This window comes from Leiobunum rupestre, chromosome 1 (genome assembly GCF_980474605.1).
Source record: "Leiobunum rupestre chromosome 1, qqLeiRupe1.1.hap1, whole genome shotgun sequence".
In the NCBI taxonomy this organism is placed as follows: Eukaryota; Metazoa; Arthropoda; class Arachnida; order Opiliones; family Sclerosomatidae; genus Leiobunum; species Leiobunum rupestre.
In genome coordinates this window covers 72,419,009-72,442,968 of record NC_143384.1, presented here as the reverse complement: position 1 = coordinate 72,442,968, position 23,960 = coordinate 72,419,009, and the positions used below count along the sequence as shown (strand labels likewise).

Sequence of the window (23,960 nt, the reverse complement as noted above, 5' to 3'; positions counted from 1 at the left end):
TAATAAACTGGACACTAGACCAGTGAACCCCTAGCTTTTGAATAAAAAAACTGGTCCGAGCAATTAATAAACTGGTCTTTGACCCAGTGACCACCACTTATTTCCAAGCCTGCCTGCGTCATGATAAGGCAACAGGCCCTTGTTATTAGAGATGGCAATGAATCTATTCGATTCTTCAATGGTGAACCAAAGGGGGCGTAGCGATAGTTTTCGGTCGCTAATTGAAGCGCCTATTTGACTCGAGTCAGTTCACCTTTTAGGTGGGGAACGAAGATTCCGCTGCACGTGAGGGCTGTACCCAACCCCACCAGTAGCGAGCCGCAGACTAAGATGCAGACGAGGGTGGCGCAGGTGGCGGCGTGTTTCCTCTTGTCTTGGAGTTCTCTGCGCAGCGCCCTCTTGTACATTTCCAGTTCCAAGGGCGTGATGTCCCTGCGCTGACCTCTATCCTCGCCAAAATCCAGCCGTCGACGGAACAGTAGCGAAAACATGCCTGAAAACAACGGAAAAGTATTTCAGAAATCTATAAAATTTCCTAACACCTGGCATTGCGTAAAATAAATATTATTAAAGAATTCATTGTATTTTCAAGAACTGAGTTACGCAAGGAAGAACTTCGAACTACAGCTTATAGCTCCGGCGCTAAGGCTGATTTTCCCTAGGGTAAAAACGCCAAACGGTGAGCAAAAATATCCATTAGGCCATGAATCCATACCTCTACTTGGAATGCTTATCGCGGCAGATTTTCGTCCCGGTGTGGCTGACGGTTTCTTTGACGTAACTATTAGATTAACCTAGGAGCAACAAACACAACACCCCTTTGTTGCTCCTAGGTTTAACAAACAACAACGTGAAAGGGGAGCGCGCGCATGCAGAGGGGATTTTTTATATCGTAGGCGGGGCCAAAGCCGTCAGAGTGTTCTTACCACACGCGATACGGCAGGATAAGCATTCCGAGTATAGGTATGGATTCCTGGTTAGGCCTAGTCAAAGATAATATAGAACTCCGTACCCTAGATTCGAATTCTGAGAGCATTCTAATTGAAGGATGAAAAAATTTGCGAATAAGTATATTAGTCCATTATGAAAAGGGATAAAAAAGCTAAACCCTAAACAAATTTGAAGAAAATTAAAAACTTACAAATAGCTCGTACCGATAGGTCTTCGAGCAAACCAAAAGACGCGAAACTCGGACCAAATAGATCTTCGAGTGAAAAACTAAATTAAATTAAATAAAATAGCCAGAACTTCCAACGGTAGACCGGTTTCGTCCTATTTGGGACTCGTCAGTACCGTGCGAGAAATCTGGCTCGCGACTATAACACCGAAAAGAGAAACTAAGCCTAAATATTAAAAATTGAAGATTTTGTAGCGAAGCGTTTACCCTCTTACCACACGTGACCTCCGAAAACTCTGAGATTTTATTTTAATTAAAGACGAATTAAACTGTCGATATATCAAAAACCAACGGCACTCTGAAAATTAATTAAATTACAACTCAGCGCATTCCAATAGGCCTTTCTATAAAATAAGCTACGCTTGCTAAATTTATTTTTATGTAGCTCATTCGTCACGAAATACGTAGAAGTTCAGTTCAGTTTTTGCTAAAAAGCAGGGTGACTCGTCAAATTTACTCTTATGTCCAGAGCCAGGGTTGGACATAAGGCACTAGTCCTGGCATTTGACTACTAAAATAAATGCTCTGACTACTAAAACAAGTGCTCTGACTACTAAAATTAATCGAAATCTTAGGGCTCACTAGTAAATTTGACCAGAGAAAAATTGAACTAAATATGCATAAATAAAGGCGAATATGGCGTATCACAAATTCATCATTCATCAACCCCATTTAATTTAAAAAAATTGCGATCGACCAAATTAAGGTAACTCAATTAAGTGATAATAAACTCCTTTTTTAATTCTGACGGGTAAAGCAAAATGTTGGCTGTCCTTCTGGTTTTTATACCCCCATTTTTACCCCCACTAGCCAGTGACTAAAATAAATTAAGATAGGAGGCTCACTAGTCAGGCTGACTACTAAAAAATATCCTTATGTCCAACCCTGTTACAGGGCTTTCCGTAATAAAACGTCATTAATACGTCACCCGTGACGCAGCAGCAACATCAAAAATAAACCGAAAATTTATGAAAACAATGAAACGCGTAGTATTTACAAAATAAATTGTGTCTTATATAGGTGAGACCAAACTGAAATTTAGGTTTATAATAGATGAACAAGTAAAATGTATAAAATCAGGAAATAACAGAAAAGGAATCGCGAGTCATTTATGGAACACTAAAGGTCATAAAATAGACCTAGTCAACGGACACATTATCGGGAGATCATCTCATTATCTTAAAAGGCAATTTAACTAAGCTGTAGCCATTAAAAAGGAACGGAAATTGAATAAGGGTAAGATTTGTATAAAATATTTGGGAAATTTAAACATTTTACCAAATATGTAATTTTAAATTTCAGTTAATTCAAAATTGCTAACTTATTCCAGACAGTAGCTTGAAAGGGGGTCTTGAACCAAGAAATCCGAAATCCAGCCTGGATTTCTTCAAAATCCGGTAATTTTTTTGAAAATCTCGAAATCCGGCAAGAAATCCGGTAATTTTTTTAAAAATCTCGAAATCCGGCAAGAAATCCAGAAATCTGACGCTAAACCTCGAAATCCGGCAATAAATCCAGAAACCTGTCGCTTAATCTCGAAATCCGGCAAGAAATCCAGAAATCTGACGCTGAATCTCGAAATCCGGCAAGAAATCCAGAAATCTGACGCTGAATCTCGAAATCCGGCAAGATATCCAGAAAACTAACGCTGAATCTCTAAACCCGGCAAGAAATCCAGAAATCCGACGATAAATCGAGAAATTCAGAAATTGGACGAGAAATCGTGAAATCCGATTAGAACAATTGGGGGAACTAAAAAATGTTACCAAATTAAAAAATACGTATAGATAAGAGCAATGTAAATAAGAAATTTTAAATTTCGGTTCATTCCAAATTTGTAACTCAATCAAGACAGTAGCTTGAAAAGGGGTCTTGAACCGAAGGGGTCGAAAATTCAAAGAAATCCCTTACACAGTACACTTTCCAAGAAATGCGAAATCCAGCTGGATTTCTTCAAAATCCGGTGATTTTTTTGATATCTCGAAATCCGCCAAAAAAAGCAGAAATCTGACGCTTAAGGTCGGTTTTCACTAGGTAAAAAACGACACGACGGTGAGCATCGACGCAAAAATTGCCGTTAGGCCTAATGCCATCTTTTTGCGTCGACGTTCACCGTTGTGTCGTTTTGGTTAAAACCCGCCTTAAATCACGAAATCCTGCAAGGAATCCAGAGATCCGATGCGAAATTTCGAAATCCTGCAAGGAATCCAGAGATCCGATGCGAAATTTCGAAATCCTGCAAGAAATCTAGAGATCCGACGCGAAATCTCGAAATCTGGCCAGAAATCCCTAAATCCGACGAGAAATCATGAAATCAGATTAAAAATCCCGAAATCCGGGACAAAAGTTAAGAAATCCGAAATACAACAAGAAATCTTGAAATCCTGAGTAAAATCCCGGATTTCAAATTCCCGTACACATTTTGAACTCGAAAGCTAGCAATTTTTTTTAATTTTCAATCAATGTTCTAAACCATTTATATTAATTTTATCATTTTATCCATGGTTAATAATTTTAACTTACCCCTTTGCCTTATTAATACTTTCGATTTTGCTCAATGGACGCTTCAATAAAAGATACTCGGTTTTTACTCCTCTCTCCAAATTCCTCTGGGAAGGAACTATTTCCGGTCGGTCGGTTAAACGGTTAGAATGGCTAGCCAAAAAGTCATATTTAAGCCAATTGGAGACGCGTTTTTGCCCTCATGAGAATTTTGCGTCAGATAAGAAACGCGTCGGCTCACGTGTATAAGGAACATGTTAATTTTCGATAATATATTTTAAGGTTAAATATATAATGTTACTAAAACTAAGTATAAGAAGATAATATTATTATTATTATCATCCTCTTATGGTATAAATAATTAAAATTATACGGAATATTTTTATATTGCCGGGCAATTTTAGGGCTTCTCATGGAGGCAGAGTTAATTCATTTCGTATAAAATTATCTTTCGGAAAAAGATGAAAACTAATTCCTTTAGAACTAAACGTATTACTTTTGCAGTACGGTATGCAACAAGTGTTTCCTTTTAACCAGGTAACTTTTTTGGCATGTTAAGGCTTAGCAAAAAACCGATGTTATGTTCGAGAAACGTTCCCAGCTTTCTAATATTTCAACAAGCACTACATAAATAGTAACTTATGAGTCCTGGCTGTCGGAAATATTACTTCTTGGCAATTTCTGGGAAGATGTTTTATTTAAGCGCCTATAGATGGCGGCATTTGAGGTAGAACTACATAAAAACGGAACTTTGCTTTTTACGGTTCTTGGTATTTTATGAAGTTAACTTAACAAGAAATGCTTGCGTGTATTCCTGATCTCAATTACCACGCTTCTAAATGTTTATGAAAAAAATTTGCGTGTGAAATCCACTTAAGCATAAGGTGTTGTTTATTTAACTTTTATAGTCGGTTGCTTGCATAGCACATGTGTCTTGCAGCGAGCCAACTTTCAGTGAAAGACAGAGTAAACCGAATAATTATGTAGTCGGCCTTTAAGCGCCGCCAGTTTTGAAATCCTGGTGACGCCACTGCTTTTAAGGATACCGAAAATTGTAACTTTTTTTTCGATAACAACTTATGGTGTCGGCCAAAAGGCCTTAGACACCAAACATTAAAATGAAAGATAAAAAAAGAAAAATGAACATGGCATTTAAAATTTACGCTTTGAAACGATTTTAACATTGATTATGTTTATAGTTTCATTTCACGAACTTTGATACAGGGGATAATTATAAAATATATATTATACTCGATTATAACATAAAATATAGATCGATTTAAAAATAATATCGATCCTGCACTAGCGTTTGAAAGCTTGTTGTTTTGACAAAATAATACACTTAACTATTATATTAATTGTAAAATGAGAACATAGCGTGTGTAACTACGTTAGTAGTGCTTTTAGAACTAAGTGCGTCAGTGGCTAAAAGCTGGAAAATGATGCTTGTAAAAGTAGTATTCAAACTCTCAAAAAGGTTCGTGATGTTATTTTTGGAATAGACTTTCGAGTAAATAAAGAAAAATTAAAAACCACTTTGTTTACGTAATACAAATTTTAATTAAAAACAAATTAAAATCGACAGTCGATTTTAATTTGTTTTTAATTAAAATTTGTATTACGTAAACAAAGTGGTTTTTAATTTTTCTTTATTTACCTTATACGTAAGTAACCGTCTTAGATCATTATAGACTTTCGAGTGATTAAGGGTACCACCATAAGTCTATAATATTTTCCCATAAGTTTGTAACTTTAGGGAATATTTTACTGAGAGCTAGTAACGGAGTGACGTCTTCTCAAGAAGATAATATCCCCCTAGCGAGGCGCTGTCAAAGGCTACGCGTGACGCGTTAGCAAGCGGACTCAAAACAGTGACAAAGCCCGTAATGCAGTCTGTCTTGTGAATAGCTCTCAGTAAGTGTCACACTTACGTAACAATATTATACACTTATGGTACCACTTATCTAAACATAAGTCTACCTTCTTTTCTGTTAAATATAAAATTGTTCATAAATAACACAGAATAAATATATATTTTTTAATTTTTATGCTCTTTATAACTAACCCTTAAACAAATTGCCAACGTCATGGAACTATTGCCGGCTGCTCGTTCTTATCAAAAGCTAAAAACGGTTTTGGTAATATCGAAAGTATAACATTTTAATTTATATTTTTTATTGAAAATAAGTTTCGTAACTAAAAAATTGCGTGCCGAAAAAGTAATCATTTGTATTTGCTTTCTGGAAGATTTTATATCTGTTTAGCTAACTGAATCTGATGAGATGAACTAAAGCAGATCAATTCAAATCAGTTATTTAGGGTAATGAATATGAATTAAATACAATTTGAGGTCAGACTGCTAGGCGGGTGGAGGATAAGATATTAGCCTGATCTGATTATCTTCATATTTCTGAAAAATATGAGCTGAACACTATTGTAATTTTAATTTATTTTTTTATATTAGAGTTAGGCGGGCAATTTTAGGTCGTATTATTGTAAAGTGCCTCGAACTTGCGAAGGTACACCTTTCATTTCAATGACCTAAAATAACATTGCTTTCCTAAGACATATATTTTACAATTCTGATAACATTATATCAAAAGAGTTGTATTTTATCGTGTAAATGATATTTGTTCAAAATGATTTTTTTTTTTCAAAATTCAAAATACTTTCTCCGTAACTCAAAATGCAAAATACAAAATGCAATTTAAACATTGATTTTTCTAAATGTAAAATGTTTTTGCAGCTCAAAATAAAAATACAAAATGTTTTTACAAATGCACGCTGTTTACTTTTACCACTAACAGTGGTAGTTACGACAGTTAGTGGGAAATTATTAATAATTAATTACTAATTAATTATTATTATTAATTTACTGATTACTTGAGAATAAATAGCAGACCAACTTTCTCTACAAGAGCCGCGATAATGGTACCAGAGTAAAAACATTTTGTAAAAGCATTTTGAAATTTTTTTTCCACATATCAAACCCACAAAATGCAAAATGTAAAATACTTTTACTAACTCAAAATGCAAAATGGTATTTTTCATTTTGCATTTCCAAAATGCATTATGACCACCCTGTGATTTGTACGTAAATAGTGCTAGAGCTGCGAAACAACAATCAAATGGTCTGTTGATAGATTTATGTGGACGTGTAGGGAAGCAGGAATCCATACCTCTACTTGGAATGCTTATTCTGGCGTATCGCGTGTGGTAATATCACACTGACGGCTTTGGTCAAAAAATCCCTTCTGCGCGCGCTCCCCTCTCGCGTTGTTGTTTGTTAAGTTAACAAAGTGACGTCAAAAAAACCGTCAGCCACATCGAGACGAAAATCTGCCGCGATAAGCATTCCAAGTAGAGGTATGGATTCCTGACGGAAGTAATTTTAACCTTTTTAGATCAATATTTGGTAATGAGCTTAATAAAACTTAAAGGCCCGTTTCATTAAAAAATTATCTGTTCACTATAATGAGTTTAGTTAAACTCTAAAGGTCCCTTTCATTAAAAAAATATCTAGTTAGTGTAATAAGTTTAATTAAACTCAAAATGCCCCTTTAATTAAAAAATATCTGGTCCGTGTAATGAGTTTAATTAAACATCAACGCCCGTTTCATTAAAAAATCTGGCCTCTCTAATGAGTTTAATTAAATGTCAAGGCAATTTTCATTAAAAAAATTATGCGGTAACTTTAATGAAATGAAACGAATTAGAAAACCCAAAATTGGGAAAATTGGAAAAATTTCCGAGAACTCGAAATGGTCAATTTTAGTGCTGTAAGTCGGAAAAATTTCCGAGAACTCGAAATGGTCAATTTTAGTGCTGTAAGTCGGAAAAATTGCCGAGAACTCGAAATGGTCAATTTTAGTGCTGTAAGTCGGAAAAATTGCCGAGAACTCGAAATGGTCAATTTTAGTGCTGTAAGTCGGAAAAATTGCCGAGAACTCGAAATGGTCAATTTTAGTGCTGTAAGTCGGAAAAATTGCCGAGAACTCGAAATGGTCAATTTTAGTGCTGTAAGTCGGAAAAATTGCCGAGAACTCGAAATGGTCAATTTTAGTGCTGTAAGTCGGAAAAATTGCCGAGAACTCGAAATGGTCAATTTTAGTGCTGTAAGTCGGAAAAATTGTCGAGAACTCGAAATGGTCAATTTTAGTGCTGGAAGTCGGGAAAATTGCCGAGAACTCGAAATGGTCAATTTTAGTGCTGTAAGTCGGAAAAATTGCCGAGAACTCGAAATGGTCAATTTTAGTGCTGTAAGTCGGAAAAATTGCCGAGAACTCGAAATGGTCAATTTTAGTGCTGTAAGTCGGAAAAATCGCCGAGAACTCGAAATGGTCAATTTTAGTGCTGTAAGTCGGAAAAATTGCCGAGAACTCGAAATGGTCAATTTTAGTGCTGTAAGTCGGAAAAATTGCCGAGAACTCGAAATGGTCAATTTTAGTGCTGTAAGTCGGAAAAATTGCCGAGAACTCGAAATGGTCAATTTTATTGCTGTAAGTCGGAAAAATTGCCGAGAACTCGAAATGGTCAATTTTAGTGCTGTAAGTCGGAAAAATTGCCGAGAACTCGAAATGGTCAATTTTAGTGCTGTAAGTCGGAAAAATTGCCGAGAACTCGAAATGGTCAATTTTAGTGCTGTAAGTCGGAAACATTTCCGTATTTTTCCGAAAAAAAGTTTTAATTCCATGATTCATGGATTAAACATTAGTGTTTAATCCATGCATGATTAGTCTAATATTGTTTCCAAATTTAAATAAAGCGGCGTTTTCGCCTCGTGTTTTCGAATCTAAAGTAAAACTAAACCTCTAGACTAGTTTTAAACTGATTAACGCTATTAATGTTTTGTAGTATGTTTACTGTTATTAGACATTTAATATCGATAAAAAGTTTTAAAAAAATTAAAAACCCTTAAGAAGTAATTTATGTTTCAATTTTTTATTTTTCCGATTTGCGGAAAATTTTCCGCGATTTGGAAAATTTTCTAGGAATTTTATCGAATTTTATTTTTCGGGAAAATTAACAACACATAAGCCGCGTTCATACTAGAGTCTAGTAACTAGACACTTTGGAAACGTTTTAAAACAGTTTCGAATTATCAAATTGTAAAATTTTGGTGTCGAATGTATTTATCGTATGGCTATTAATACAGTTGACTCCGAAAATGTTGAATTTGATCTTTCGAAACCATTTCAAAACGTTTCCAAAGTGCATAGTGTGAACGTGGCTTTAGTCTAGTCAATTTCAATTTGACTGTATATAATTTGAGTTGCGAAATTTGAGTTACCTGTCTTCCTCTCATCGGGCGCTAGCGGATCTTTTTCAGTGTACATAATGTTGTTTATCTTAGTCCGTTATCCAAACTTGGCCCGTCCAAAAAACCAATAGTGTCCAAAACCGGCCGAAGACAAATCCATTTCTGAGGACGCGTTTTTATCAATTATTGACTAATACAACAACTAATTAATTTACAAATCGCGTGTAAATCCTACGACGAAGTTTCGTACGTTTTGCCGTCGCGTCGGACTCGACGGCCGGTGTTCGACCGCTGTCCACTACTCTGTGCAATCGTTGTTATTCCGCCTCTGGACTCTTTGGTAATTTCATCCCCTTTCCGTGTCCGAACATTTCACTTCTGTCCCCTCTGGATATTTCCAGACAACCTCTTGGCCTACACTAATCACGAAAAGTAGTTAACCACCGGAATGAAAGGGGGAAGAAAGATTCAAGAAATGAATTGCGTCGCCTCTTCGATTTTCCACAAACTCAATCCTTAATTCTTCGTCACGCCTCTGTACTCTCACCTCTGTATCTCGCTTTAATTCGCGAAATAGGTTTGAATAACAAATAAGCTCGTCGCGGTAGGGAAATAGCCCGTTTTCGCCACCTAAGATTTTTCCACCGTCAGCGCTGCCGGTAAACGAGAAAACGGAGAAAAAAATGTTGAAATATCTCTACTTTATTTTCCCGGTTTTTGAAGCTCTTTGAGTTCGACTAATCAGCAAGCGTTTCTCTGCCACGTGATATAAGGAGCGATTTTGAAAGTCTTTAAAAGTAGGCTTAAGAATTTTTGCGTCTGCCACATGACGGCATAACGCTTGCTGACTGGTCCAGCCCAACGCCCCTCAAAAAAGGTTAAATTTTATAAGTGTGTACAGTCGTGTTCCTGTGCGCCAGAACCACGGGAAAAGGCGGTAAAACTAGAAAATATAGAAAACCAGGCTTAAGAATGTATTGATTAAAGCAAGTGTCGGCTCGACGTGCAGTAGCTCTTTTTTTCCACAGATGTCGCTAACGTCGAAATAAAAACAAGATACTTAAGCTACATTTTGACGGGACATAAAAGTATACCTCGCGTTGATTGACTCGTTTTTAAATTTGACAATTAATTAAATTATAGTAATTTTAAACTACCTATATTCTATATGGGATATATATAATTTAGGTTAAAGGCCAATAAATCCAATATAAGTTTTCTAATTATAATACTCTACAATGGTTCTCTGACGACGTTATCGTTTCGCTATTTTGAATTTTAGCTTCCTTGGTCATTAATAGATGGCACCACGCTCTCCATTAAAGTAGTTTTTGCGAAGAATCCAATAGATTCATTGCTATCTCTAATAACAAGGCCCTTATCACAATTATTATATTTAGAGCTCAACTTTTTCCCCATTTTCACCTCTGCTGCGCGTATATTCCAAAATATATACTGTTTTATACCAGGAACGTATTCCAAAATATAAATTTATTTATATCAGGAACGTATTCCAAGAACGTATTTATTTATATCAAAAATGGATTTGTTTATACCAGGAACGTTTTCCAAAATATATATTTGTTTATACCAGGAACGTATTCCAAGAACGTATTTATTTATATCAAATATATATTTGTTTAGACCAGGATCGTATTCCAAGAACTTATTTTGTATTTCAAAAATGTATTTGTTTCGACCAGGAACGTATTCCAAAATATATGTTAGTTTATATGAATAACGTATTCCAAGAACGTATTTGTTCATACGAATAACGTATTCCAAGAACGTATTTGTTCATACGAATAACGTATTCCAAGAACGTATTTGTTTATACGAGGAACGTATTCCAAGAACTTATTTTGTATTTCAAAAATGTATTTGTTTAGACCAGGAACGTATTCCAAAATATATGTTAGTTTATATGAATAACGTATTCCAAGAACGTATTTGTTCATACGAATAACGTATTCCAAGAACGTATTTGTTCATACGAATAACGTATTCCAAGAACGTATTTGTTCATACGAATAACGTATTCCAAGAACGTATTTGTTTATACGAGGAACGTATTCCAAGAACGTATTTGTTTATACGAGGAACGTATTCCAAGAACGTATTTGTTTATACGAGGAACGTATTCCAAGAACGTATTTGTTTATACGAGGAACGTATTCCAAGAACGTATTTGTTTATACGAGGAACGTATTCCAAGAACGTATTTGTTTATACGAATAACGTATTTGTTTATACGAGGAACGTATTCCAAGAACGTATTTGTTTATACGAATAACGTATTTGTTTATACGAGGAACGTATTCCAAGAACGTATTTGTTTATACGAATAACGTATTCCAAGAACGTATTTGTTTATACGAATAACGTATTCCAAGAACGTATTTGTTTATACGAGGAACGTATTCCAAGAAATGTTTTATTTAGGACGAATTTATTTCTACCAAGAACGTATTTAGTTATTTCTACCAAAAACGTATTTAGTTATTTCTACCAAAAACGTATTTAGTTATTTCTACCAAGAACGTATTTAGTTATTTCTACCAAGAACGTATTTAGTTATTTCTACCAAGAACGTATTTATATATTTCTACCAAGAACGTATTTATATATTTCTACCAAGAACGTATTTATTTATTTCTACCAAGAACGTATTTATTTATTTCTACCAAGAACGTATTTATTTATTTCTACCAAGAACGTATTTAGTTATTTCTACCAAGAACGTATTTATTTATTTCTACCACGAACGTATTTATTTATTTCTACCAAGAACGTACTTATTTATATCTACCAAAAATGTATTTATATATTCCAAACACGTATTTATTTATATCTACCAAAAATGTATTTATTTATATCTACCAAAAATGTATTTATATATTCCAAACACGTATTTATTTATATCTACCAAAAATGTATTTATTTATATCTACCAAAAATGTATTTATTTATATCTACCAAAAATGTATTTATATATTCCAAACAACTATTTATTTATATATTACAAACAAGTATTTATTTATATCTACCAAAAATGTATTTATATATTCCAAACAAGTATTTATTTATACCAAGAATGTATTTATTTGCGCTGTTGGAGAAGGCCTATATTCAGACGATTTTTAGTGTAGCACCCCGCGGTCTACCAGTATGATCCTCCCCTTACATTGAACCACGCGGGGGTTGACTTGTTTCGTTCCGCCTTTCGTGGTGGGGAGAACGCTAGACCATGACGGCCGTGGATCGGCTCAACATACATAAACACCTGAATTTCCACGACATTTCATTTGGTTCAAATTCGAGAGAGCCCTTAATGCATTTATTTAAAGTTCAAATTGAATTGAATGGTAAATCTTAGTGCGTTTAAAGTTTTTACGAAATAACTACTGACTTTTACACCGACAATATTTCCGGAAATTTCTAAATCTTCTAACTCTGAAAATATAAAATATCAATATTGAAACTTGAAATTTAAGTAAGTTTTGAGAAATACGACTTTAAAGCTTTGAAGTCGTTTTAAGACAAAATATGTTTTACAAGGCAAAAATTACACGAATTTCAGAAGCTAAATTTTTTACTATTTTTGGCGTTTTGTTGACACAAATTAAATTTTATATTTGTTTTTCCTAGCGATACTAAAATATTTAATTAAATTTCACTTAATGGCCTTGACTACGTGACCTTCCATCCCCATATAATAAATATCAAGGTTACCATTCAACATGTTTAGTGAGGTAAGAAATTCTACCTTGGTCAGACCGACAAATGCAATACAAAAAGAAACGGTAGCGTCATCTGTCGTGGATTTCTTTTAAAGTATTGTTCTTGGTACAATACCTGAGAAACTAATTCGCTATTTACAACTAATTAACTAAATCACTAATTAAGCTTTTATGGAAGTTACATTATTTAAATTAAGAGTTAATGTGAACTTTTTCTTACAATCGATACTAGATGGCGCTATGTTTGAGAGAGGAGCAACTACATTCTTACGTTCTCACTAAGCTAAGTACGTTCTATTAAATACACACACACTGTTATGTAGTAGCCTCTTCTTCATCCTAGCTTTAACACTCACGGAAAGCAAATGGGAGCTCTACTCATAGTTGATTGACACAAATACGTGATTTTAAATAACTTTTTACAAGTTTCTTATTATTGTACAGTTTTCGAAATCAAAAGTTTCTTGATATCTGGGGCTCTGGGCGGTTTATAATTGGTGGAATTTAACCCCAATTCTTACGGGTACTTGAGCTGGTTGGGTCGTTTTTAACCTACTCTTATGAGCGTTTGATCTGGTTGGGTTGTTTTTAACCTACTCTTATGGGTGTTTGAACTGGTTGGGTCGTTTTTAACCTATTCTTATGAGCGTTTGATCTGGTTGGGTTGTTTTTAACCTACTCTTATGGGTGTTTGAACTGGTTGGGTCGTTTTTAACCTATTCTTATGAGCGTTTGATCTGGTTGGGTTGTTTTTAACCTACTAGCTCTTATGGGCGTTTGAACTGGTTGGGTCGTTTTTAACCTACTCTTATGGGTGTTTGAACTGGTTGGGTCGTTTTTAACCTACTAGCTCTTATGGGCGTTTGAACTGGTTGGGTCGTTTTTAAACTACTCTTATGGGCGTTTGATCTGGTTGGGTCGTTTTTAAATTACTTGTATGGGCGGTTGAACTGGTTGGGTCAATTTTGACCTACTCTTATGGGCGTTTGATCTGATTGGGTAGTTTTTATCTTACTTGTATGGGCGTTTGAACTGGTGGGGCCGTTTTTAACCTACTCTTATGGGTGTTTGAACTGGTTGGGTCGTTTTTAACCTATTCTTATGAGCGTTTGATCTGGTTGGGTTGTTTTTAACCTACTAGCTCTTATGGGCGTTTGAACTGGTTAGGTCGTTTTTAACCTACTCTTATGGGTGTTTGATCTGATTGGGTAGTTTTTAACTTACTTGTATGGGTGTTTGAACTGGTGGGGCCGTTTTTAACCTACTCTTATTGGTGTTTGAACTGGTTGGGTCGTTTTTAACCTACTAGCTCTTATGGGCGTTTGAACTGTTGGGTCGTTTTTAACCTACTCTTATGGGCGTTTGATCTGGTTGGGTCATTTTTGACCTACTCTTATGGGCGTTTGTTCTGATTGGGTAGTTTTTAACTTACTTGTATGGGCGTTTGAACTGGTGGGGCCGTTTTTAACCTACTCTTATGGGTGTTTGAACTGGTTGGGTCGTTTTTAACCTACTAGCTCTTATGGACGTTTGAACTGGTTGGCTCGTTTTTAACCTACTAGCTCTTATGGGCGTTTGAACTGGAAGTTACATTATTTAAATTAAGAGTTAATGTGAACTTTTTCTTAGAATCGATACTAGATGGCGCTATGTTTGAGAGAGGAGCAACTACATTCTTACGGTCTCACTAAGCTAAGTACGTTCTATTAAATACACACACACTGTTATGTAGTAGCCTCTTCTTCATCCTAGCTTTAACACTCACGGAAAGCAAATGGGAGCTCTACTCATAGTTGATTGACACAAATACGTGATTTTGACGATAAATAACTTTTTACACGTTTCTAATTATTGGACAGTTTTCGAAATTTAAGTTTCTTGATATCTGGGGCTCTGGGCGGTTTATAGTTGGTGGAATTTAACCCCAATTCTTACGGGTACTTGAGCTGGTTGGGTCGTTTTTAACCTACTCTTATGGGCGTTTGATCTGGTTGGGTTGTTTTTAACCTACTCTTATGGGTGTTTGAACTGGTTGGGTCGTTTTTAACCTATTCTTATGAGCGTTTGATCTGGTTGGGTTGTTTTTAACCTACTCTTATGGGTGTTTGAACTGGTTGGGTCGTTTTTAACCTATTCTTATGAGCGTTTGATCTGGTTGGGTTGTTTTTAACCTACTAGCTCTTATGGGCGTTTGAACTGGTTGGGTCGTTTTTAACCTACTCTTATGGGTGTTTGAACTGGTTGGGTCGTTTTTAACCTACTAGCTCTTATGGGCGTTTGAACTGGTTGGGTCGTTTTTAACCTACTCTTATGGGCGTTTGAACTGATTGGGTCATTTTTAACCTACTCTTATGGGCGTTTGATCTGGTTGGGTCGTTTTTAAATTACTTGTATGGGCGGTTGAACTGGTTGGGTCAATTTTGACCTACTCTTATGGGCGTTTGATCTGATTGGGTAGTTTTTATCTTACTTGTATGGGCGTTTGAACTGGTGGGGCCGTTTTTAACCTACTCTTATGGGTGTTTGAACTGGTTGGGTCGTTTTTAACCTATTCTTATGAGCGTTTGATCTGGTTGGGTTGTTTTTAACCTACTAGCTCTTATGGGCGTTTGAACTGGTTGGGTCGTTTTTAACCTACTCTTATGGGTGTTTGATCTGATTGGGTAGTTTTTAACTTACTTGTATGGGTGTTTGAACTGGTGGGGCCGTTTTTAACCTACTCTTATTGGTGTTTGAACTGGTTGGGTCGTTTTTAACCTACTAGCTCTTATGGGCGTTTGAACTGTTGGGTCGTTTTTAACCTACTCTTATGGGCGTTTGATCTGGTTGGGTCATTTTTGACCTACTCTTATGGGCGTTTGTTCTGATTGGGTAGTTTTTAACTTACTTGTATGGGAGTTTGAACTGGTGGGGCCGTTTTTAACCTACTCTTATGGGTGTTTGAACTGGTTGGGTCGTTTTTAACCTACTAGCTCTTATGGACGTTTGAACTGGTTGGCTCGTTTTTAACCTACTAGCTCTTATGGGCGTTTGAACTGGAAGTTACATTATTTAAATTAAGAGTTAATGTGAACTTTTTCTTAGAATCGATACTAGATGGCGCTATGTTTGAGAGAGGGGCAACTACATTCTTACGGTCTCACTAAGCTAAGTACGTTCTATTAAATACACACACACTGTTATGTAGTAGCCTCTTCTTCATCCTAGCTTTAACACTCACGGAAAGCAAATGGGAGCTCTACTCATAGTTGATTGACACAAATACGTGATTTTGACGATAAATAACTTTTTACACGTTTCTAATTATTGAACAGTTTTCGAAATTTAAGTTTCTTGATATCTGGGGCTCTGGGCGGTTTATAGTTGGTGGAATTTAACCCCAATTCTTACGGGTACTTGAGCTGGTTGGGTCGTTTTTAACCTACTCTTATGGGCGTTTGATCTGGTTGGGTTGTTTTTAACCTACTAGCTCTTATGGGCGTTTGAACTGGTTGGCTCGTTTTTAACCTACTCTTATGGGTGTTTGAACTGGGTGGGTCGTTTTTAACCTACTAGCTCTTATGGGAGTTTGAACTGGTTGGGTCGTTTTTAACCTAATCTTATGGGTGTTTGAACTGGTTGGGTCATTTTTGACCTACTCTTATGGGCGTTTGATCTGATTGGGTAGTTTTTAACTTACTTGTATGGGCGTTTGAACTGGTGTTGCCGTTTTTAACCTACTCTTATGGGTGTTTGAACTGGGTGGGTCGTTTTTAACCTACTAGCTCTTATGGGAGTTTGAACTGGTTGGGTCGTTTTTAACCTAATCTTATGGGTGTTTGAACTGGGTGGGTCGTTTTTAACCTACTAGCTCTTATGGGAGTTTGAACTGGTTGGGTCGTTTTTAACCTAATCTTATGGGTGTTTGAACTGGTTGGGTCATTTTTGACCTACTCTTATGGGCGTTTGATCTGATTGGGTAGTTTTTAACTTACTTGTATGGGCGTTTGAACTGGTGTTGCCGTTTTTAACCTACTCTTAGGGGCGTTTGAACTGGTTGGGTCGTTTTTAACCTACTCTTATGGTCGTTTGAACTGGTTGGGTTGTTTTTAACCTACTAGCTCTTATGGGCGTTTGAACTGGTTGGGTCGTTTTTAACCTACTCTTATGGTCGTTTGAACTGGTTGGGTTGTTTTTAACCTACTAGCTCTTATGGGCGTTTGAACTGGTTGGGTCGTTTTTAACCTACTCTTATTGGTGTTTGAACTGGTTGGGTCATTTTTAACCTACTAGCTCTTATGGACGTTTGAACTGGTTGGGTCATTTTTAACCTACTAGCTCTTATGGGCGTTTGAACTGGTTGGGTCGTTTTGAACCTACTCTTATGGCTGTTTGAACTGGTTGGGTCGTTTTTAACCTACTAGCTCTTATGGGCGTTTGAACTGGTTGGGTCGTTTTTAACCTACTCTTATGGGCGTTTGATCTGGTTGGGTCGTTTTTAACTTACTTGTATGGGCGGTTGAACTGGTTGGGTCATTTTTGACCTACTCTTATGGGCGTTTGATCTGGTTGGGTCGTTTTTAACCTACTCTTATGGGCGTTTGATCTGGTTGGGTCGTTTTTAACATACTCTTATGGGCGTTTAATCTGGTTGGGTCATTTTTGACCTACTCTTATGGGCGTTTGATCTGATTGGGTAGTTTTTAACTTACTCGTATGGGTGTTTGAACTGGTGGGGCCGTTTTTAACCTACTCTTATGGGTGTTTGATCTAGTTGGGTCGTTTTTATCATACTCTTATGGGCGTTTAATCTGGTTGGGTAATTTGTGACCTACTCTTATGGGCGTTTGATCTGATTGGGTAGTTTTTAACTTACTTGTATGGGTGTTTGAACTGGTGGGGCCGTTTTTAACCTACTCTTATGGGCGTTTGATCTGGTTGGGTCGTTTTTAACTTACTTGCATGGGCGGTTGAACTGGTGGGGCCGTATTTTACCAAGGATCCTATATGTTAGAAGGATAGGTAGCCCTCTGGCCAGCCTGTGTTTCTAAAACGCTGGCCATGCCGTCGATATTAAGAGAGCCTCTAAACGTGGGACGTCTTGTTTCTATTCCCTCAAGGACAAATTTTGGAGGCGCTTCCTCCATGTTTTGTCCTTGACGGAGTCTAAAGACGGATTCTCTATCGCGCATGACCCACCGACGGTGCTGCCATTTTTCGTCCCTCGCCTCATATCCTTCTAACATATAGGATCTTTGATTTTACCTACTCTTATAGGCGTTTGAACTGGTGGGGCTTTTTTTAACTACCACAACTGAAACCATTTTAAGAGTTACCTTTAATTCAAAAATCGTCATGGAAAAGAGTAACTGTAGCCTTTTTGGTCCGACACCAAATGTTCGGCCCGGCTGGCCATTATCGCGTGCTATTTTGGTCAAGCGGTAAATATATAAATAATTTATAAACTTGCACCGGTGGACTTAACTATGGCCATAATTTGCAAGTTTCCATATTAATATTCCATTTCAAGAAAATTAATGATTCGTAAAACAACCAAAAGAACTTTTCTTACTAATTAAAGTAAATGTTGATCTGAATATCTACATGAAATAATTCATAATTGAAGTTGATAGGAGGTTCAACGTGATACTTGAAACAACTCAAATATATCAAATGTTCAAGTCGCCCTGTAACTTTATCAAGAATGTACTTATTTCTATATACTTACAAAGGAAAATTAATATTTCAATTAGATTTTGAAATTTACCAATTTTTATGGGTTATATACATCAAATCATCCCGGCATCTAATTGATTCCCTGAAACGTAGGAGCAACAAACACAGCACTCCACGCAAGGAGAACGCAACCCGTCTAGAGTCGTGCATTTTGTTGCATACAGTTTTCATTGGTTAGATGCTTTGGCGCCTGCTGCCGCCGTCGGAAGTGGAAAATTCGGAAATTTTCTCCCCCCCGCCCGTATACGTTTTCCTTCCCCCTTCTCTGTGGCGGAGGAAAATCGACCTTTATGCCTAAGCAGGAATGCTTATAGCGGCAGATTTTCGTCTCGATGTGGCTGATGGTTTTACACACAATCCTAAGGATTTGTGTGTATTAACGTACAGTGTAGCCGATGCCGATGCCGTTGCCGCCGATGCCGCCGTGTCGCGCATATCTCTTCAACGGTTAGGGCTAGAAAAGTCAATGATATCTCGTTCGAATGTACATACATCGCCATTGATAGCCATTCATAAAGTTTTCAAATCGGAGCCCAAGAAGTTGGGCATTTGCCCAATTTACTTTTTTCAGTGGTTTCGCTTTATGTGGTAGATATTTTATTTAAAATTAAGTCCGATAACGTTAAAAAAATATTATTGGATAGGTTAGGATTCAGCGGACCTACAACTTCGGTTATATCAGTAAATATTAAAATTAAGTATAGTTTTCAGGGTAATTTACGGGACCCCAATTTTCGTGTTTTTATATTTTCGCCTAGAAATCTACATACAGTTTCTTAATTTAAGTCCGATTTTCATGAAAGTTATATTTTTTAATAACTGTGGTTTACATATAACCTAGAGTTGCAAATACGTTCGGTTTTTTGGGCAGCGTATACGGACCCCCGCAATTTCCAACATTGTAAATCAGCGTGTTTATAGAGGTCTACGCGCCCGTTTACCTCTAGCGTTTTTCAAGGCCGTTCAGAGTGCGCCGCGTTTTCAACGTATGACCAGAAGTAACAATTAAGTCTGATACTGATCGACATAGTCTTCGGCGTATGACTAGAAGTAATAAGTCTGACACTCAACGTAACATATAAGTGTCATCAGAAGTAACAAATAAGTATGAATCTGATCGAGCTAGTCTTTGTCATATAACCAGAAAAAATAAGTGTGACAGTCAACGGCTGACTAGTAGTAACAAATAAGTGTGATCAGAAGTAAAAAATAAGAGTGACACTGATCGAAGGAATCTTCGATGCTTTCAAAGTATGACTAGACGTAACAAATAAGTGTAAATACAAATATGTGTGGCCGTGAATATATATTGGTTGTGATACCGGCGTTGCAGGTTGTTGTGAATAGCTCAAACAAACTTAACACATTAGAAGGATTGTGGGTATTCCGACCGTCGTACGTCTTGTTTTAGACATCACTATGTTAACTTAACAAACAACAACGTGAGAAGGGACAATGTTCTTCCCGCTCCATTAGCGTTATAATAAAATGATTTTCTCGGAAACCTTCAGTACTTAGCGTGCGAAGATAATCATCTGGTCATAACATATATTTGAAATGTTAAGACGAAATAGTGCTTAAGGAAAATTTCGCGTGCGTCAGGCTTTCTTTGGCGAGTAATTTTCGAAATCTAACAAAGTTGTGAAAGGCGAATCAATTGAATTTCGGAAAATGCCAAGTTATCATTCGTTGGATCTGCGATCACGAGGTACGGAAGTGGGAAGACCTATTTGAAATTCAGGCAGAATTGTTTAAATTATTGTGTAGCACGTTAAGTTCTACTAACTCCACAATTCCTGGGAACTTTTTAATAGGACTGTTCACGAGCTCGAGTCAACGGCGGCTCAGTAATGAAACGGGCGAGCTTTTTTTGGCCGAGCCGAGCCGAGCCAATAGCAATCGAGCCATATTGGCTCACGAGCCGGCTCGCGAGCTTATTGGCTATAAGTCGGTATTACCCAAAAGTGACATAATGAATGCTCGACTCGAGATCGACCACATAAAAGACTATTTATTGTCTCCTTTCTGGATCTTTTTTTAGTCTATGGTATTAAATCGTAGGTAGATGACGATAGCTTTAATAAAAGCAAAGATTTCTAATAATCTTTAAGAAAAGCAAAGATTTCTAATAATCTTTAAGAAAAGCAAAGATTTCTAATAATCTTTAAGAAAAGCAAAGATTTCTAATAATCTTTAAGAAAAGCAAAGATTTCTAATAATCTTTAAGAAAAACACAGATTTCTAATAATCTTTAAGAAAAACACAGATTCTAATAATCTTTAAGAAAAGATAAAGTTATCTAATAAACTTTAAGAAAAGATAAAGTTATCTAATAAACTTTAAGAAAAGATAAAGTTATCTAATAAACTTTAAGAAAAGATAAAGTTATCTAATAAACTTTAAGAAAAGATAAAGTTATCTAATAAACTTTAAGAAAAGATAAAGTTATCTAATAAACTTTAAGAAAAGATAAAGTTATCTAATAAACTTTAAGAAAAGATAAAGTTATCTAATAAACTTTAAGAAAAGCACAGATCTCTAAAAATCTTTAAGAAAAAAGATCTCTAATAAACTTTAAGAAAAAAGATCTCTAATAAACTTTAAGAAAAGCACAGATCTCTAAAAATCTTTAAGAAAAAAGATCTCTAATAAACTTTAAGAAAAAAGATCTCTAATAAACTTTAAGAAAAGCACAGATCTCTAAAAATCTTTAAGAAAAAAGATCTCTAATAAACTTTAAGAAAAAAGATCTCTAATAAACTTTAAGAAAAGCACAGATCTCTAAAAATCTTTAAGAAAAAAGATCTCTAATAAACTTTAAGAAAAAAGATCTCTAATAAACTTTAAGAAAAGCACAGATCTCTAAAAATCTTTAAGAAAAAAGATCTCTAATAAACTTTAAGAAAAAAGATCTCTAATAAACTTTAAGAAAAGCACAGATCTCTAAAAATCTTTAAGAAAAAAGATCTCTAATAAACTTTAAGAAAAAAGATCTCTAATAAACTTTAAGAAAAGCACAGATCTCTAAAAATCTTTAAGAAAAAAGATCTCTAATAAACTTTAAGAAAAGCACAGATCTCTAAAAATCTTTAAGAAAAAAGATCTCTAATAAACTTTAAGAAAAGCACAGATCTCTAAAAATCTTTAAGAAAAAAGATCTCTAATAAACTTTAAGAAAAAAGATCTCTAATAAACTTTAAGAAAAGCACAGATCTCTAAAAATCTTTAAGAAAAAAGATCTCTAATAAACTTTAAGAAAAAAGATCTCTAATAAACTTTAAGAAAAAAGATCTCTAATAAACTTTAAGAAAAGCACAGATCTCTAAAAATCTTTAAGAAAAAAGATCTCTAATAAACTTTAAGAAAAAAGATCTCTAATAAACTTTAAGAAAAGCACAGATCTCTAAAAATCTTTAAGAAAAAGATCTCTAATAAACTTTAAGAAAAAAGATCTCTAATAAACTTTAAGAAAAAAGATCTCTATTAAACTTTAAGAAAAGCACAGATCTCTAAAAATCTTTAAGAAAAAAGATCTCTAATAAACTTTAAGAAAAGCACAGATCTCTAAAAATCTTTAAGAAAAAAGATCTCTAATAAACTTTAAGAAAAGCACAGATCTCTAAAAATCTTTAAGAAAAAAGATCTCTAATAAACTTTAAGAAAAGCACAGATCTCTAAAAATCTTTAAGAAAAAAGATCTCTAATAAACTTTAAGAAAAAAGATCTCTAATAAACTTTAAGAAAAGCACAGATCTCTAAAAATCTTTAAGAAAAAAGATCTCTAATAAACTTTAAGAAAAAAGATCTCTAATAAACTTTAAGAAAAGCACAGATCTCTAAAAATCTTTAAGAAAAAAGATCTCTAATAAACTTTAAGAAAAAAGATCTCTAATAAACTTTAAGAAAAGCACAGATCTCTAAAAATCTTTAAGAAAAAAGATCTCTAATAAACTTTAAGAAAAGCACTGATTTCGAATAATTTTTAAGAAAAGCACCGATCTCTAACAGTCTTTAAGAAAAGCCAAGATCTCTAATAATCTTTATGAAAAACACAGATTCTAGTAATCTTTAAGAAAAACAAATCATCTCTAATAATCTTTAAGAAAACATAGATCTCTAATAATCTTTAAGAAAACATAGATCTCTAATAATCTTTAAGAAAACATAGATCTCTAATAATCTTTAAGAAAACATAGATCTCTAATAATCTTTAAGAAATTAGAGAAAGTTTGAATGGGGGAATGAAAAACACAGATCTCTAAAAATCTTCAAGAGATTGGGGGAAGATAGAGGGTGATAGAAAAAAACAATCTTTTAGAGATTGGAAAGAGTTAAAGGGGGTAGAATAACACATATGTTTAAGAATTTTTAAGAAACGGGGGGGAATACAAAAACGTGGATAAAATAAACAAAAAATTAAGAAACTGGAACACGCACCTTAATCGATAAGTAATTTTCATGATTTCTTCGAACAAGGGGCCCAAAATAAATTAATTTAATTTATGACGTTACTACTACGCTAAATGAGGGAGACTTTTCTTTAGCGTTTCAACAACTGGTCAGCTTACAAGTGCCCCGTTACTATGTTTAATTCAGGGTTGTGTGGTGTATTTAATATGGATTAAAACATTTGTATATTATTGTCAAATTTACCCTGACAACTTGTTGCTCATTGTGACAAAGTCGATCCGCCATTGGTCGGTCGGGTGTCACGTGATTTTCATTTATATGAAATATTTGAATGTTTATGTCGTCCCAAAAACTCTTATATCATTTCCCACTAAAGCGTGTTGCGGAATAGATTTTGTTTTTCGTCGCCATGACGACGGATCTGGCTGGCATTTTGTACACAAAACTGTTTCCCAGCCGGCCACTTATTCTTTTCTTATTAGCGTACGTTAGCTGACAGTTATATTAAAGGCGCCGTGATGGGAGTTATTCCTCACCTCAATATATTGAGTTATTGTCTTTTTTAACCGCGACCTGAATTTGTTCCGTAAGAAAATTAAGAGTATACCTTGATCAACTGGTAATATAAGCTTATATAAAAAAATTAAATTACATATTTAAGCGTTAATTTTTTTAAATATTTCTATGGATTAATTTTAACTAAACGATGATCATTATTTTAAATAAAAGTATGATTTTATTAAATTTTTCAAAACTGGCGTAAAAGTTGTTGTTTATTATTATTTGGACCAGCTATGTTTATGGGGTTATAGATTTTTGGTACAGGTGTACTAGCGTGCATTTGTATACTCGCGTGCAGTGAAACAATGTAGACGCTCTTTTCTTTCCCGTGTTTCAATCTAATTTTCACGTACATTATTTAACGCTGAAATTGTTCAGAGTTTTCGTAATCTTCCGTAACGAAATAAATGGATCTCTTATCGACGGAATGTAAAATTATTTTGTAAAAGGTTTCGAAAAATAGTGAAAATCGATAGACAGTAAAGCACGACGTTATTAAAGGTATTCAGCCGTCTGGGATAATACACCTCTTATAAACAATAACTTAAAATTTAGTTAACTCTACACTATCGAAAATTAGTGAATTCTGAACAAT

The 23,960-nt window shown here is 35.1% G+C and overlaps 1 protein-coding gene across 3 annotated transcripts in view; it reads right to left on the bottom strand.

Annotated features, from left to right (window-relative positions):
• LOC149966314 (uncharacterized) overlaps positions 1-23,960 on the bottom strand; it is a 48,823-nt gene that overhangs the window by 8,912 nt on the left and 15,951 nt on the right. For 2 of the 3 annotated variants that reach the window (XM_090171533.1, XM_090171541.1), the window contains exon 2: positions 254-493. In XM_090171533.1, coding sequence (XP_090027659.1) covers positions 254-491 — 238 coding nt within the window. In that variant the 5' untranslated portion in view covers positions 492-493. Of the gene's footprint in view, positions 1-253; positions 494-8,969; positions 9,112-23,960 lie in introns of those variants that run through there. The other variant, XM_090171525.1, reaches the window with a different exon arrangement.